Raw genomic sequence first — 19,107 nt, forward strand, 5'->3', positions numbered from 1 at the left:
TTTTATTCGACCCAACTCGACCCGGTAGCTCGTGCTACACCATCATGTGTACAAGCAGTGCTCGCTGCTGCATCGGCCGTTCACGCGTCAGCAGAAATTGTGCTGGTTCATGAACTCGTCGTTAAAGTATCCCATGCAGTCTTAATGCTTTTATTACCTGGCATATAAAACAGACAAACAGGCAGCTGGCCTGTATCTAACACAGGGAACAGAGGATGATGGTGTAGTTAACATACAACAACAAGCACCCAAAAGTGAAAAGGAAATTTGGATAAAACTGGGCGACTCTGAAAGATGAGGTATATGTAAGTCCAGATAGAAAACCCATCCTGTTGCGAGCTCTATACAAATGGGCAGCAATTTTTTGAGTCATGGGAATATCCATGCCTCAACAGGAGGGAGATAAAGACTAGTACATAAACACTGTACAACATATAACCTATTAAAAAAAATAATAATAATAGTAATAATAATAAAAAAAAAAATTAATTCAATTTTATTTTATTAAAATTTTTTTGTCAGCAATGTGAAATATGCATTCGGCATAACTCACAGGGAAACCTCAGGCCAAAGAGGGGCGAGTTCCCCAAGCCTGACTATCCTTTCCAGGTAATACACATGGATTATATCCAATTTAGCAAAACCAAAGGGCTGGAATATTGTTTGGTTATAATTGATGTGTCTTCCAAATGGATAGAGGTATTTCCCAGCTCAACCCCAGATTTCCTCACAGTAGCAAAATCACTGTGCAAAAGAATAAGACCAACTTTTGGTGTGCCACAAATTACACTACAAACTAGGGAATGTAAAGAACCCAATACTGTTCGAGTTTTTTCTGTGTCTCCACAGGTACAAGGCCAGGTGAAGGTGGGAAACTGGGTGTTCATCAAAGTCATCGAAAGAAAGAGCTGGTCTGACGACAGGTGGGAGGTACCATACCAAGTGTACTTGCCACCCCAACAGCCGTCAAGATCGCTGAACGCTCCACCTGGATTCACCTGTCACACTGCAACATTCAGAACATTCAGAACATTCAGAACATTACCAGGATCCACCACTAGCGTTGAGTAGCGTTTTGTGGCGCCGGCAGGGGGCTAAGTGTTTAAATCTTGGTCGTTTGAACGTCACCTAACTTCCAGGGAGCGCCCTGAGGGTTAGAGATGCTGCTCAACATAGTAGAGGTGTATCTGTGTTTTTTGTTTTTCTTGTTTATTTGTGTTTATTGTTTTTCTGTATACATCATATCACTCCGTTATAACAATGTCTAAGCTGCTGCTATTAGTGGTTACTTCAGGAGTAATAATGGGTCTCTGGTCCTCCACAAGTGTAAATGAGAGAATCCATAAGAGGTGGATTTCATATGGGGAACATGAGGTCCTGGGGAATGTTACTCACTTGTATTCTACTAATTCATGGTATAGATATGCATCCATGCAAGCGAACAGACGTATTTGGACTAATTGCTATGTATGTACCTTAATGCCAACATCCTACTTTCACCCTAGACTTAAATCAAGGCTACTCTCATTCCAAGCAACGATCTTAGTTGGAGAGAAGTGTGCCCCAGACAACTGGGGCTACAGTAAGCCATTTTATTATACAGACGATACCCGGGTGCAGGATATGTGTGACAATACCCACCCACTAGCAGAACTAAAAAAACATGCCACAACCTAGCGGTCACCTTAAGTGGCAGTCCATTCTATATTCCAAATGTGTTTTTCTATTAGTGGAACAACGAGAGTAGGCTCTCTGAGACGGAAACAGTGTAATGAAATTGTCATCGATACTGCTATACTGTCATCAAACACTGCTTCCTCAGCCAACGTCGTACCCTGTCCATTGGGAACAGGTCCTTATGTTGAGGTTAGAATGCAGAGCATTGCCACTCTGACAAGGGTACCCCTAAGGTGAGAGAGGTATTGTGGTTGTGTGGTAGTATATTGTACAGTCATCTTCTTCCACACTGGGGTGGCGTATGCGCCCCCGCCCAGGTCATGGACCATTTTTGTGTTGTTAGTGCTATCTCGCAGGCAGAGTATCTCGTAAGAAGAGATTTGCTGTTGAGAAGCATGACAGCGTGTGGGGGACTGATGTGCTGATGACTAAAAGATTTGGACCACCAGCTCCAAGGTTATTTTGTTTCTGTTTCAGGCCCTAGGAGTAGGAAAAGTCATGTTAAGAATGGCAACCCTTAATTATAGGTTAGAATTGTTTGTTAATGCCACCTTAGTCAGCATGGACGGCCTTAATGATGAGGTCTCGCAGATTCGGCTGATGGTGCTGAAAAATAGATTAGTGTTAGACTCACTGCTGCTAGTGGGGGAGTTTTGTGACTGATATCTGTTGTATTTGGATATTGGATTATATTCATAGTGTCTCTGTGACTGAAGCCTTACAGCAAATGAAGGTTGTTATGTGATGCTTTATTACAAGACTAAGTGGTTAATGTTCCGTGGTGAAATCTGGTTGCTTGGTTTACATCTGGTACATGGTGGTAAATGATGATGAAAAGTCCGCTCTCTATTGTAGCAATTTGTATACTTTTAGTATTTTATGATGTGTATTTCTACATGTTTCTAAGTTCTCATGTCTAGTCTTGTATGTACTTCTGTGTGGAGTGAACTGTTGTCTGGAACCATCAAGATGATGATGCTTTAGTTTAATGATGTTTATACTAGTGTTATTTTCATGATAAACAGGAGGGAAATGTTAAAGAAAGTATTAGTATATTTTATCATGAATGTCTTTTTGTTTTAAGGTTTGTTCCAAAATGCTGTGTGCCCTGCTTCTCCATGTAGATTGGACTTTGGAAGACAATTAGCAGAGTCAAGAATGTTAACCCAGAAACCTCACGTATATGTTTACATAAGATAAGGAATTGGGGGGTTGTGGAATGTCTTGTTACTGGGCAGAAGTAGAAGGTATCCTAAGTGCATCCCAGAGTCTTGACTGTCATACTGTGTAAACATTGTTTAATAAAAGGACTTGTTTTCAGCACGGCACGTCAGACAGACTTAAGGTGTCTGTCTCCGTCGGGTCCCGTTCGAAAACCGTCCAGTTCACTTACATGCTGGGTAGTGTTTTTAATCTGCTAACTAACTGTTGAGGGTCTTATCCCTGACAGAACTTTGTTAGTGACATTTTCTGTACTTTAAGGATATACATTTCAACATTATTAGTGCGGAGGCTTTATCCTTCATTGGGTGCAACAGTGCAAATATACCTTGAACTTCAGACACAATAAATACAAAATCAAATCTCTGATGATTTTCATCAAACTCCTTTATTAATAAATGGTCAAAACACATGAAAGGGTCAACGTAACAAGCACTTCAGATTCCCAAATGCTGTAAAAGAGGTGGAAAGGGAGGGAAAGACAGTGACTCAGTGCTGCACATTAACAGAAATAAGACAGAGACCCTATCAGAGATGAAGAGTCTTTATCAAATTCACTTTAAATCAGGCTAATGACAGACATTTGAAAGGGGACCCTAGGAGCAGTCTGATTTCTTCAGAATCTCAGTGACAGTCTTGGAGCCCTGCTTTGCCTCGCAGGTCACTGAGACCCCCTGGGTCCACTCCTGGAGAGGGAGGGTCAGGGTGTTGCTCCAGCTGTACAGGCCGTCCTTCTGTGGGCCCAAGCGACTGGTCTCCCCGCTCCTGCTGCTCCCCGCTACCTTCCAGCTCAGCCTCCAGTCGGACGGGAAGCCTCCGTTAGCCAGGCACATCAACGTGGCTGAACTCCCGCTGGTGTGCAGGGGGGGCAGGACTGTGAGTTTGGGACTGGTGTCACCTGAAAAATAAAGCGAAGAGGTACAGGAAGGAATAAATTAGATCGTCTTTTAAAAAACGTCACTACCACTTTTAATGTGATATTACAGATGCAATATGGTGGTACATTACAGATACACTGGCTCTTGGTCAAAGGGACATGTTATATTCAGCGATAACGTCTTTAAACAGTCTGACAACATGAGCTCCTTGATTCGAAAGATTAGCCCTAAAAAGACTTCTCATAGACTGCGCAAAATTCTATAACTATTACCCCAAAAAGACTTCGGGAAGACAATAAATGTGAATATTGTGGAGAAATGTGTAAGTGCAACATCACGACCAATTTTAGAGTTTTAGGTCAGTGTCGGTCTAACAGATTGCCCCCTTTTGACGCGCGGCACCTACAACCAGAGTAACTCGAAGTTATAAACCCTGTAGGGCAGTTAATATCTTCCTACCACCAGTTTTCCAAACACACGCACAGGTGTATTTTAAGTCATATACACAGTTCCAAGTCAAACTTACAGTTACGGTCAAAGCATAGAGGATACATTCAATAGGAAATGACAGACTGCAACACTACCACAACTAACACAAAGTTACAAACATGAAATATCTACACAGATCAAAGCACACGTTCTACATCGTCATAAACTGTCCTGCTCATAGCGCAACATATTAGGATACACATACTGACAGAATAATCCAAATGTATGACCGTTTACTTACTTCCAATGTCAAGTCTACTGCCGCCTCCAAACGTGTACCACATTGATACAAACACTATCTGTGGCCGTACAAAAACCCCTCCTCTAACGCGCACTAGTAAGATACCTTTAATGTTTGATGTCCCAGGCAAAATTGACTCAGCTAAGATATGCCACCAGTCGTATTAGTCATAACGAATAAAACATGCACAAAATTACATCAGTAGCCTATTTCGTTTCATTTCCAAACCAGTCTGGCAAGTGTATGACTTATCTGCCTAATAAAGCACACCATTGAAACAAATATTAATTTCAAAACCAAATGATACAATGAAGGCAAATTAACCAAAGCGTTAAGATGTAGACCAATATATTATATAGGACCAAAGATGATATTACTTACTTCCAACATCAAGTCTTGTGCCGCCACCGAAAGTCCACCACAGTGATACAGACTCATAGAGACGCTGTACAAAAACCTCTTCAAGGTACAGCGACTCTGACTGACAGCAATACAGTTACTGTTACATTTAGGGGAACATTTTACCAGATCACAAATTCTGTCATGGTTAATTTCAGGTCTAAAATTTGTATTTCTTCCATCAGTACAAGAATGAATTTCAATTTTTTCACATTTCAAAAATGCAGACCAGCATTGATAGGCTAAGTTTGCCCAAACGACATTCAATCTCATGAATTGTAATCATTAAAAAGAAGACATTCTACAGTATGGCAATTCTCCCTAAGGTTTGAATGCCTTATTCCCAACAGTGGAGTCAGGTGCACAGATTGAAAAGTAAACTGGCTCCAGGTTTAGATCGCAGGTCTAGTCCAGGGGTGCTTATTGTATGACTACAGCAGTGCAATAAGGGAAGAGTATGGTTCACCTCTACAGGAAGTAATGTGTTGATACCATGTGATAATGATTTTAGCAGATCAATAAAGCCTTTTGTATTATTTCTGTCATTCTCAAACTGCTCTGATTCATTGATCCTCGAGGTTTCTCTCAGTTCAGTTGTGGATCTGAGGATTGTTTAGTCTTTCTGTCAGTAAGTAGGACCACACAGGCCTATAAGTTATTGCTGTTAGCCCAAATAAATCTAACAAAACATCATTTAGGTTTAGACTGTTGGCCTACTGAAGAGTCTTCTTTATTTCTTTTCATGAGCAGAGGGAATGGGGAACAGAAACTGGGGAGGTTGGACATATTTGCATAACCAAAGTGTGAACCTTTTGCTCTTGAGAGCTTTATATCTCAGAAAGAGGAGAACTGGAACACTGAACACCAGCCTGTTTTAGAAGAACAATCTGACAAGAATGACTTTTCTCATTAAATTCCTCTGGGCACTCCTGTTCTGTATTCCAGGTAATTTATTTTACAAACTGAAATTGATTATTTGAAATACTTTTACAATGTGTTTTACAAACTGATATGCTATGAAATGCTTGCAATGTTTCAGAATGCAGGGGCCAGATCAGTGTGACTCAAACTCCAGCAGTGAAAGCTGTTCTTGTGGGACAAACCATCAAAATGGACTGCAGAAGCAGCAGCCCCATCGCCAGCAACCTCCTCTCCTGGTATCTTCAGAAAACTGGAGAAGCTCCCAAACTTTTAATATATTACATAAACACACGTTATGGTTCAACTCCAAGTCGATTTGTTGGTGAAGGATCCAGTGGGGGGAGTGACTTTAGTCTGACCATCAGTAATGTCCAGGCTGAGGATGCAGGAGTTTACTACTGTCAGAGTGTACACAATGGCCCAGTGTTCACACAGTGATAAAGCGCTGTACAAAAACCTCCCTCAGTCAGGCTCCACATGACTGCACTGCTGCTGCAGGAGGTGCTGAAGCATCACAGGAGCAGAATGTTACACGGCACAACTCTACATGTTTGAAGGAAACATGTTTCTGCACATTTATAATGTAAACAAACAGGATGACATATCCACTGTTAAATACTGGCGTAAGATTTTAATTAGCCTATAAATATAAGGGAATAAGTTGAATTAAAAGGTGGAAAAGCAAATACAGCAGAAAGGAGATTATGCCAGGATCATGTCCAATCCAGTTCTGCTCATCATCTGAGGTCCCCTTGTTCTCATCCATCTCCCCTGGTGCACTCATCCTACTACACACTGTTCAGTCCTCTACCTGACTGTTACACAACACACTTTACCAGAGGACACTGGGCCTGTCTCCTTCTCCATCTTCCTGCTATGGTCATTATGGAGATTATGTCTCCTTATCTGGAACACAGGTTTGGGATATGCCCCAGGATAGGTGTACCGGTATAACTCCAGTATTTCTCTCAGTTTCAAGAACAAGTGTAATGTTGTACCCAGATCAAAAACATTTAAAGAGTAACTGGAGCTTTAGTGTATATTCAGTGTTAATGCTTGCACAGTGAAATGCTCAGGTTGGGTGTCCCTGTGTGATGGCTGTCTCTTTGACCTCCTGGCCAAACACTAGAGATCTATGTCCACCTTCTGGATTTAATCATCATCAGAGTGAATTTTGCCTTGCAGCTGCACATGACTGCATTGCTGCAGCTGGGAAGAACTCCAGAGTCCTGTAACAGTGTAACCGTGGCATGGCAGTCATGGCTTAAATGAACTGATCCAATACGTTTTCTCAGGTAATCAGTCATCTCAAACTCAAACACCTCAACACTCAGTGCCAGACCAGTAGAAACACTGTTGGCCTCTTTCGGGCCGGCCCACAGCTTTCCCTCTGGCATAAACTCCAGTGATTAGCCCCGGTATTCTGCTTCTGTTACTCCAGGGCCGAACTGAGGTCTTCTGGGCCATGACCCCAGTCCAGCGTCAGAGATGAAAACACAGAAAGTCTGAAGGTGTTCCACAAACAGGGGTGTCAAACACAGTGTCCACGTTATGCCAGACAATAAATGAATTATTGTTTTCTTAGTTCAATTTTAAATTCAAAACTGTTCCTCTGTTATTTCAATCATGATAATTATATTAGTAAACTCCTGCATCCATTACTGATGGTCAGAGTGAAGTCACGGTGAGTTCCACTGCCTCTTAATCTGGATGGAGTCCCAGACTGAAGTGTTGTGGCATAATAGATCAGGAGTTTAGGAGCTGCTCCAGGTTTCTGTTGGTACCAGGCTAATCGAGTGCTTGATCCCCCTGCATCAAACACATTACTGCTGGTTTTACAGTTCAGAGTGACGGATCCTCCCTGTTGAGCAGCTTTCATTGCAGGAGTCTGAGTCACAGTGACCTGTCCATATGACTCTGTTCAGAAAACAGAAAGAATTCAGAGAAATATTTAACCTTACATACGCATTTCTATTTTTTTAAATAGTATGAATTATAAAAAAGAAGCTTACTTTGAAAGCAGAGGACAAGTGTCCAGAGGAACATGAAGATGAAAGTCATTGTTGAGTTCTCCACTATGAGAATCAGCTCTTACACATGAAGTGGTGAACTCACAGGGCTATAAATAATCCCCCCAAGACTAGAACTGTGACCACTCATGCAAACTGACACATGTAGCCCTATGTAAATGATTTTCCTGAGTGAAACAGACTGCTGTGTTAACACTCAAATCTTATATATGTCCTTTGATCTCTTAGCGGTTAGAAATTATTATTATTTCATACAAAGCTACTAGTGTCATGTAAACCAGGGGGTGATGATTGACAATACATTAATTATTGTTTTGTTAGTTCTATTTTAAATTCAAAACTGTTCCCCTGTAATTAGAATCATGATTATTATATTAGTAAACTCCTGCATCCATTACTGATGGTCAGAGTGAAGTCACGGTGAGTTCCACTGCCACTTAATCTGGATGGAGTCCCAGACTGAAGTGATTTGGCATCATAGATCAGGAGTTTAGGAGCTGCCCCAATCCCCCCCAAATCCCCCCAAGACTAGAACTGTGACTGCTCATGCCAATGACACATCTACTGTATGGAAATTACTTTCCTGAGTGAAATAGACTGCTGTGTCTGCGCTCTAATCTAATATTTGACCTTTGATTGCTCTGTTGGTGGTTAGAAATGATGAAGCAGCATTATTTGCTAGAAAGCAACATACTGTCATGAAAAGCAGGGGTGTCAAACACACTGTGTCCACATTACACTTTGTAATAAATGAATTATTGTTGAATTATTGAATTATTCGTTTAGTCAGTTTGATGTTATAATTTAAAAGATTCACATCTGACAAAAGTGTTTCTGTGTTCTTCCAGTCATGATTATTACAGTCGTGTCATCATATTACACAACACTGCTCTGTCACCATGGACAGATCTCACGTGGCTTATGCTTTGGGTTCTGTGACGGACATCAGAAATAAATACAGTTCAAATAAAAATGACATCAGGTAAATGCCAAAACAATTATCTTCCTATAACCTTTTCAGACCATCAGTTTGTGGTGGAAATCTGATAATAATCAGTCTAATGTGAGATCAGTCCTATAATTATATATTAGTAATATAAACTATTAGTTTATTAGTCTTCTGCAGAAGGATCAGAAACACACAGAGTGAACCGCAAGCAGTCTGTGAGAATCGGATTAATTCTCTCAGAGGCAGTGTCTATTTAACAGTTACTTACAGAGATAAGAAGAACAGGGAGTATCCAGCACAGTATATCAGAATCAGAACCCATCAGAATCAGGTTTTATTGGCCAAGTAAGTTTGCACAAACAAGGAATTTGACTTGGTAAAGTGGCTATCAATGTGCTTACACAAAATATACATTACAACACAATACAAAACAAACAGTGCAACAGTGCAACGGTCTAAGAAGTTATTCTCAAGGACAGAAAAAACAATCACCCCAGTTCTCCTCAACTTCACATGACGTGCTTTACACAATAACACTTGCAATTCCCATAATTTCTAATACAAGATCAAGATAGAAAGATTTATTGATTCTCTCTCCTCTGTTATACTGGCCCACAGCTTATGGTAACTCAGGTCCCTGGTCTGAGAAACAGTTCTGAGATCTGTAAGGAAAACCATTCTTTATAAAAAATTATCATGAATTTTGATCATTAGTGAAATGATCAAACTGATAATAGACTATGATAAATACTGAAAAGAAAAAAACTGATCAGAGATAATGATAATTAGTGAAAAGACAAATGTGTGTCCAGACACTTCAAGCAGGCAGTGTTCTGACCCTCTCTTATATACGTACATCAGGTGGATTTCTCTCCCTCATTAAACACACATGGAGGATTTAGACAGGCATTTCTGCAGGGTTCCTTCAATGTACTCTAAATACCCTGCAGCCTATTCCTGATATTCAGCAGAGGCCCTAGTCTTATACACCTGTTCATCTCTCCCTAGTGGATTCGATCACTAACTGCATGCATGCCCTGATCATGTGAGAAAATGTGTGAGAAGGATACATACATAATATAATAATAATAATTGTCAGATTTTATTCACACACACACACACACACACACACACACACACACACACACACACACACACACACACACACACACACACACACACACACACACACACACACACACACACACACACACACTGTCTCACACCATATGCCTACTCTGAGCTCCAGCAGCACCAGTGCAGTCATGTGGAGCCTGACTGGGGGAGGTTTTTGTACGCCGCTTTATCACTGTGTGAACATATTTATACTGTTGATATAGTGGAAACTCTGACAGTAGTAAACTCCTGCATCCTCAGCCTGGACATTACTGATGGTCAGAGTGAAGTCACTGTGAGTTCCACTGCTACTGAATCTGGATGGAGTCCCAGACTGAAGTGTTTTGGCATTATAGATCAGGAGTTTAGGAGCTGCTCCAGGTTTCTGTTGGTACCAGGCTAATCGAGGGGTTGATGACCCTGCATTATACACATCACTGCTGGTTTTACAGTTCAGAGTGACTGATCCTCCCTGTTGAACAGCTTTCACTGCAGGAGTCTGAGTCACAGTAACCTGTCCATATGAAACTGCAGAGAAGACATGGAGAATAGTAAGATATATTTAACCTCCCACATATGTTCATGTATCTTTACTTTACACACAAGATCTGGGTTAAATCAAATAAAACTTACTGTGAAAGCTGAGGACAAGTGTCCAGAGGAACATGAAGATGAAAGTCATTGTTGAGTTCTCCACTATGAGAGTCAGCTCTTACCCATGAAGTGGTGAACTCACAGGGCTATAAATAATTCCCCCAAGACTAGAACTGTGACCACTCATGCAAACTGACACATCTACTGTATGTAAATTATTTTCCTGAGTGAAACAGATCGTTAGGGTTACAGTAATGATTAGTATGTACACACACATACATGTAGATGTGATTGGTGGGAAAATATTTTTCTATGAAATTGGTAGATTGGTGCAACTATAGACTATTGAACATGTCTTGGGCTCTGTAAAGTGCTTTGAGACAGTGTCTGTTGTTAATGGTGTTATATATACATTAAATAAATAAAAGTTAGTTGAAGTCTCCTGATATTTTGGCAAGGTGGTATTCTAACAATCTCATGTATAAACCAGGTGATTTCCTCACCCTCAGTGGACAGAGAGTACTAAAGAGGGTGATTTTCACTAGATGTCAGGTAGACCCATTTAGCTCTATACAAAATATGAAATAGAGATTGCACTGAAAATATGAATGATAAATATGAAATCACAATTACATTATTATTATTCAAAACCCTCTTGTAACACATTGTTGTTAATATTGTTGTAAATACATTTTTCTTGATTGTTTTTACAGATGACGATACAGTACCTGTGCTTCTGGATGAGAGCAGCTTCTTACTGGCTTTGTGATGAGAGACTCTGATGTACTCAGGTTCAGGTTCAGATGACCGACAAGCTTCTAATATGGCCTTCATCTGATCTCCATGAGGTCTAAATATGTCATGCGATGCGATAATGTTATTTTATTTACTCAAATATGAACATTCTTGGAGATGAAATAATTTCCCATGTAAATTATACAGTTGTGATGTTACAAACATATCATTTTAGGAGTTATTTGACAGAAGGGTTGTCAGTGAGCACAAGAAATGTATTATTGACATTTTCTGTACTTTAAGGATATTGTCGTAGCCCAGCTCTCAGCAAGAAGCAACAAGGGAATTATCCAAAAGCAGGTTCTTTATTAACTGTTTAAATTACAAACAAAGGTATTCAAACAAACAGAAAATGGGGTAAACCCTCCGGCTTGCACCCAGTGCTACCGGCACCTTCCCCTCTGTCTCTCTCTCTCTCTCTCTCTCTCTCTCTCTCTCGTCAGTCCTTCTTACTGACTCTTTAAACCCTTTTGTTTGACTAGATTGGCACTGATCAGCAACTAGTCAAACAATCTACAGATGAGCTTTCAATTAGGGAAAGCCCGACCTGCCTAGTCCCCAGAACACCTCCCCAGGGTCCTAAAGTCTGCCTAGTATAGGCCTGGTAAGGGAATTCACCCGTGTTCAAACCAAGTGGAAACCAAACGCAGCTTGGGGCACCACAATATACATTTCAGCATTATTAGTGCGGTGGCTTCAACTGTCTTTATTTGGTGCACCGATCATACATCTGGAAATATACCTTGAACTTAATATTGTAGATTGCACTAATTGTAAATATGAATTATAAATACGAAATCACAATTACATTATTTTTATCCAAAACACTGTTGTTAATGCATTTTTCCTTCATTTTTGTATGCATTTTTCTTGATTTTTACATTTGACCTGTACCTGTGCTTCTGGATGAGAGCAGCTTCCTACTGGCTTTCTGATGAGAGACTCTGATGGACAGGTTCAGGTTCAGATGACCGACAGGCTTCTAAAATGGCCTGGCCTTCATCTGGCCCTGATCAGTGTTGATCTTCTAATATGGCCTGGCCTTCATCTGGCCCTGATCAGTCTTGATCTTCTAATATGGCCTGGCCTTCATCTGGCCCTGATCAGTGTTGATCTTCCCAGCATCTTACACTTAAGCAGTATGAAACGAGTGAGTGGGGGTTGCACAAGAGGAAAGACAACTATGTCACGGCTCCAATTTATGAACTCCTGGTCCATTGCGCCCTCTACTGGATAAAACGATGTATGACCATCTTGGGCAGGTGCAGCATGAAAGTAATATTTTAATGTTTCAATGTTAAAGTAATGTTTATGCGAACTCGTTCCTCTTCAACAGATACCAAATGTCTTTACAAAAATCATCATTCTTGTGTGTTAGTCTGATCTTTAATGTTCCTTCCAAAGTAAGCAACACAAATATTTATTTTCTACCTGAACTCTCCTCCAGTGGAAAAACTCTCCTTCGCTGTGCCACGTCCTTCTGACACGCGTACAGTAAAGGATGACTAAGAGCAGTGCAGATAGGATCAAACTCCCATAGATATGTCATGGTTCGTATATCAGACTCCCATAGATATGTCATGGTTCATATATCAAACTCCCATAGATGTGTCATGGTTCATATATCAGACTCCCATAGATGTGTCATGGTTCATATATTACAGTATTGGCCACAGCCATTGCTCTGTGTGGGCCTCTCCCTCTGCTGCTGTACAAAATGAGCAGAATATGTAGGTTGGGGAGAAGACTTTATTCCTTGCTAGAGATAGAGAAAATTTGATGTCCATTTAAAGAGGTCCATTTTTTTTTTTTTTTTAAATGAAGCTAAAGTAGTTGTTATGGAGCTGTCATGGTAAAAAGTGACCGGGTGCCAAAAAGAGCCCGGGTAATGTAATATTGGCTTTCGAACAACTCTTGAGTGACAGTTGCTATACCAACGTTAGCATTACGTCACCCGGGCTCTTTTTGGAAGTCAGACTACCTCAATAACAAAAAAACAAAAAAAAAGACTACCTCAATAACGCGATTTACCCCAGAGCATCTCGCATTATACTTCGCTACCTGAGACCAGCTTGCCTGTATTTTACCTGCAATAAACCATGTGCTTGATGTTTGACTGTGTTAGGAAAGTTGTTGACTCACAAGTTTGTTATAGTGTCAAAGTAAGTAAATTTCAACCGGTTAAATCGTCGCTAGCATCTCGTTACCGATTAGCAATTCCTCCGTTAGCTGGGGCACATTATTTTGCTTAGTGTATAGCTAGCAAGCTAGTATGAACTCTCCCAAGTTTTTCTAAATAGGCCTATATCAACAAATAATGGTAGATCTTAAATTATTTAAGATGTTAGCAAATGAACTGGCTGGCTTGCTAAAAAGGTAGATGAACAAGCACCGTATATTATTTAAGATGTTAGCAAATGAACTGGCTGGCTTGCTAATAAGATAGATGAACAAGCACCGTATAGTATTTAGGATGTTAGCAAATTAACTTGCTGGCTTGCTTAAAAGGTAGATGAACAAGCACCATATATTATTTAAGATGTTATTAAATTAACTGGCTGGCTTGCTTAAAAGGTATATGAACAAGCACCGTACCGTATATTATTTAGATTTGAGCAAATTAACTGGCTGGCCTGCTAAAAAGGTAGATGAACAAGCACCGTATATTATTTAAGATGTTAGCAAATTAACTGGCTGGCTTGCTAAAACGGTAGATAAACAAGCACCGTATATCAGTATATTTTCTCCTTTTTATAAAAACGAATTTCTACTCCAAACAATTTCAATTGAAATGCAAATGATTATGTAAATGGCTAAAATGGAACACTTTATTTACCGGGTAAAAATGTGTTTAGCCACAATATATAGCGATTCAAAAAGTAGTATTGACTACAAATGTTGATGTACAGCAGTGGTCACCAAACTTTTTGGGCCAAAGATCACGACCTCTGCCGTGGTGACAGGCAAGATCTACCTATTGAGGCGTTGAGAGAAAAAGACTGTCCAGACTCCAGACAGTACTTACAACTTAACTTTTTATTTAGCCTAATTGTAATTGAATGGAATTAAACACTTTGGTCCAGCTTTCAAATTGATGTGACCAAGAACACACTAAATCACTTAATTTCAGTGCAACATAAAAAGGAAAATATTTGTTAACCGCACACAATATGAACAAGAAAAAACACATTTGCAATGAGCAGGCTGGATATGAACTGCTTTATTTATCAACTGAAGTTACAACACAACACTGACAATCTTTGTTTTCAGATCATTTGACAGTTGTTTTGAGGCCCCCATGTTGCCACTCTTCAGAGGAGAATCAAGGAGAAGCACATCTTGCAATTGGCTACCTTAGATAGTTTTTCTAATGATTGAATGGAATTGAAGGCTTAACAAGCTAATCAGACTAATTATGTGTTGCAATTATTCAGTATTGAGTAGTTACAGGTATTCAAATCATGAAAATGATTAGGGTGCCTAAATATTTGCACAGCCTATTTTCACATTACACTAAATATCTTTGTCTGGACTAAATATCTTTGTCTGGAAAACACCCTAGTATTCAGTTTTAACTAGAAAATGAATAATATACCACTGTGATCTTTTTTTGTTGAAGACCAAAGTCCATAAGTAAATTATCATAGCCAAAACTTTTAATACGACAGTGTGCGTGCATATTAATATTTCGAAAACCAACGCGGTAATTGGAATGAAGTGGGAGTGGCCGATAACTAACATACGCGCAAACGTACTCATGTACCGTGTCACCTTTAACATTAATATTAATATATTCGTTTTTGTAACAAACTGGCCGATAACCAACATAACAATGACAAGAGAGCTCGAGGATGTTATGCACGCGAGTTGAGCCTAGTTGCGAGCTGTCAGACGAGCTGTCAGAATGTTGGAAATCTCTCTACATTGGGCAGACATTCTGCAACTTTACCCAATCCGACAGTACCCAAAAATGACCAACAAACACCAACTGCTGCCACACGCTGACCCAACTGTTGGTGTTTGTTGGCTTTTGTTGGAGAATGTTGGCGTTTGTCGGGGCAGTGTGCAAGCTGCTTTAGAAGGGGCATTTAGTGGGAAGGGCTAAATTTGTGAGAAATCGTTGGTGATTACATTCACATCAACTCTACGGACATCCTCGGATTTAAATAGCTGGCGTTCATGAACCAGGCGGAGATCTTTTCTGACGTTGGTCTTCCGAAGTCCGTAAGAAAACATTCCAGAAGACACTTCAGAACATTTTCACATTTTTTTTTCTTTTTTCTGTATTTAACAAAATAATAAGTTTGGAGATCGACAGGGAAGGTCTTCGAGATCGACACGTCGATCGCGATCGACGGGTTGGCGACCTCTGATGTACAGGATACCGGCAGGTGTAGCTAAAATGGAATACTTAATAGTTTTAGGCACAATATTAAGTGACTAACAAGTAGCTGATGGCTTTCGAACGACTCTTGAGACTGACCAAAAAGTGCCCGGGTTACGTAGTGTCCGGGTTACGTAATGCTAAGCGTTGGTATAACAACTGTCACTCAAGAGTCGTTTGAAAGCCAATATTACATCACCCGGGCTCTTTTTGGCACCCGGTCACTTTTTGCCATGACAGAGCCTCAAGGCCTTCTGTGTAGTCATCTGTGCTTCAGCTCCAGGAAAGTGTGTGTGTGTGTGTGTGTGTGTGTCATTCTGATGGGGATGGATCAGGGGACTGTTGCTCGTGCGATCTGCAAAGAACTCACCCATCACAAACTTCACTCTCGCTAACTCTACTCAATTCTACAACCTACTGTACTCTACACTAGACTTCTCTACTGAACTCTACAGACTTCATGTTACACACTTCTACACAGATAGAACATCTGATCACCTGTAAACTCCATACTTAAGGAAGTGACATCATGTTGTGTGTAGGAGTGTACAGATGTGTCTCACCTGTTTTACTGTAAACCCCCTCTCACACACACTCCTGTAGGAATCTTCTTCCTCCTCCATCCACCTTTCTGTCCATTCCTCCATCCATCCATCCATCCATCCATCCATCCATCCATCCCCCTCAGAGACACACACTTCTCTCCTTTGAGAAGACTTCAGTCGGCTTTACAGAGTCCATCATCACTGCGTCTGTGCTAGAGGTGAACTGGACAGAACGTAAACTCAAACACACCTACGCCCGGTCCCAGTTCAGGGGGACATGCAGAGAATCATAGCGTCTGCACAGCGATGCATCAGCGCCTGCAGCTCCAACAGGGGTCGCCCCGAGGCAGTTGGCAGGTCAGGGCAAGGAAGCGGCAGCAGGGGCTATGCTATATGCTATATGCTATATGCTATATGCTATATGCTATATGCTAGAATAGTGCAACACGGGTTACATTGGGCCGGGCCTCAGCCCAGCACATACACTCTTCAGTTTTATCAGGGGCTCAACCTCACCACATCCATTTTCAACAATGTATATATATTTTACACTTCTCAGCACTAATAATTCAAACAATTACAAAAACATGGGTAATACTTTATATCGAATGGCAGTAGTGCATTAGTTCACAGTGAAGTAATTATCAACAAAACATTTATATATCTTTGTAAATGATTAAGAAATGCTATGTTAATATTACTTAAAGAAGTTGTGCACCATTTCTAAACCAAGTCAGAATATAAATATTCTGCACATTTTTAGCCACATATTACCAGGTGAGCTATGAATGCTTTGAAAGATTTTTCTTCCTTATTCCTTTATATCGCTATGAATGGTTATAAGCAGTTCATAATCACGTTTCCACTGCTTCCATTAGGCCTAATAACCCTAGATTGCTTACAGTGACTGTTATGTAGCCATAGAATATTGTAACGTGCAAGGTGTAGTGAAGCTTCCGTGTACGTAACTAAAGAGACTGAGTTGGTTCCCATCATGCTATATGCTAGAATGGTGTGGATAACTGTTGTGTTACAATTTAGAATTCTGTGTGTATCTTTTGTGTCCAGGTTAACGTGAATGTCTGTTATTATTTAGTCTGTGTGCTCTGTGGTAATGCTGTGTGTGTATGTTAGCTCCTTTATTAGTTAGTCATTTGTGTACCATCATTGTCTTTGTTATGTTTAGAATACACCTACCTGCCATTCCTGCCTCACTGTATCCTGCTGAATGTGCTCAAAAATGAAAGACTTGAAGAAAGCCAAAGCAGTCGACTTTGTCTTCTTTGAGTTTGATCCAATGACAAGTTATTGTTACACCAAGTAGGTTGTGAATAACAAGGCTTTCACAGTGAAGCACATCAGATAGGTAACACACACATAGACTAGTAGAAACAAGAGGGAGGTCTTACTTTGACATAGCAACAACACTGATGGTGCACAGATACACTAACTAACACAGGGGCTAACACAGAGGCATTTGCAACATAACACACAGACGGGAATGATAACAGTTACACATGCCAACATTAGACACCAAAGGAAGACTGCCAGGGGGGCTCCAAGCCTCAGGCCGTGTGCGGTGTGTGGCTTAAGACTTTCAAAAGAGGTTGAACACCAGGACCACTAGACCTCTGAGTGCTTAACGTGGACTAACCACTAGGGGCCCTCAGACCCCTCAGCGCTTACAATGCGAGGGCTAGGTGTGCATTCTTAAAATGAATTCATGGCTAGGTGTGGTCTCTTAAAATGCATTCTTCAAAATCTGACGCCCTCACCCACTTAATCAACATCTGTACATAAGGTATTATGAACACGATGGGCTTATAAGTTTTCATTAATGCATACCAAACAAATGAGAAATTAACACTCAAGGGTGGAAAGTTGTAGAATGAATAGAAAATTCTGGTAGAAAATTAGTAGTAGAGAAAGATGGATAGGCAAAGGAAGACATACATTTCTGAGAGAGAAAAGATAAGAGTCTGTGTGTGTGTGTGCATACTTTCCGTGTCTGTGTGTGTTACTCTCCATGTCTGTGTGTGTGTATGTGTGCATACTCTCCATGTCCCTTAGTGCAGTGGGTTGAGATTCCTCCACAGTAGTCTCCATCAGGCCCAGTTGGAGAGGTGAGTGAAGCGTATTCAGTAAGGGCTCCAGGCCTGCCCTGTCTCTCTCACACACACCTCTCTCTCTCTCGAACACACACACACACACACACACACACACACACCTCTCTCTCTCGAACACACACACACACAACTCTCTCTCTCTCGAACACACACACACCTCTCTCTCTCTCGAACACACACACACACACACATCTTCAAAACCTGATCCGACTATGGTCGGTTACGGTCAGCTACGACAGCGGCCCTAGCAGCTGCAGTGTACTTCTCGTATTTAACTTTGTGCAAGGTGTTGTAGTGGCGACGTATGTTGAAATCTTTCATGGCTGATAACGTTTCTAAGCAAACTAAACACATGGGTTTGCCTTTAAATTCTGTGAACAGATAATCTGCTTCCCATCTCTAGTGGCATTCCCAAACTGTGTGAGTTGGAACTGATGTCACACACTTAGTCCAGTCGTCACGGCCGGTGAGGCCAGAGGGGTGAATTCAGGACCCAAAAGCAGACACAATGAAACTGAGGTTGTGAAAAGAGATGTTTAATGAGTCTGTCCTTAAAACAGAAGGCCAGGCAAAAAGATTGTCAGTCAAAGACAGTTCAGAGTCTCAGTTCTAACAGTCACCAAACACACAACCCAGAGGTGCTGAAGAGCATACAGATCTCAGAGTTCAAAAACCAGACAGTGGTCATACACAAGAGCAGAGTTAAAAAACAGACAGTGATCATATATAAAAGCAGATTTCA

The 19,107-nt window shown here is 40.7% G+C and overlaps 1 long non-coding RNA gene and 1 gene segment (V, D, J or C); both read right to left on the reverse strand.

The window, feature by feature from the left end:
• Nucleotides 1–3,267: 3,267 nt before the first annotated feature.
• The window catches only part of LOC105893723, a 137,596-nt gene continuing 121,756 nt past the window's right edge, over nucleotides 3,268–19,107 (reverse strand). Inside the window, 2 exon segments of the V gene segment in view lie at nucleotides 3,268–3,796; nucleotides 4,888–4,925. Of these exon segments, the coding sequence occupies nucleotides 3,495–3,796; nucleotides 4,888–4,925 (340 nt within the window).
• LOC105895781 lies at nucleotides 7,563–7,927 on the reverse strand. The gene is made up of 2 exons (XR_004165439.1): nucleotides 7,839–7,927; nucleotides 7,563–7,743 (listed from the first exon to the last, which is right to left on the reverse strand). It is a non-coding gene; the product is annotated as an uncharacterized LOC105895781 (long non-coding RNA).

The sequence above is a fragment of the Clupea harengus genome, chromosome 16, assembly GCF_900700415.2.
Source record: "Clupea harengus chromosome 16, Ch_v2.0.2, whole genome shotgun sequence".
Lineage (NCBI taxonomy): Eukaryota > Metazoa > Chordata > Actinopteri > Clupeiformes > Clupeidae > Clupea > Clupea harengus.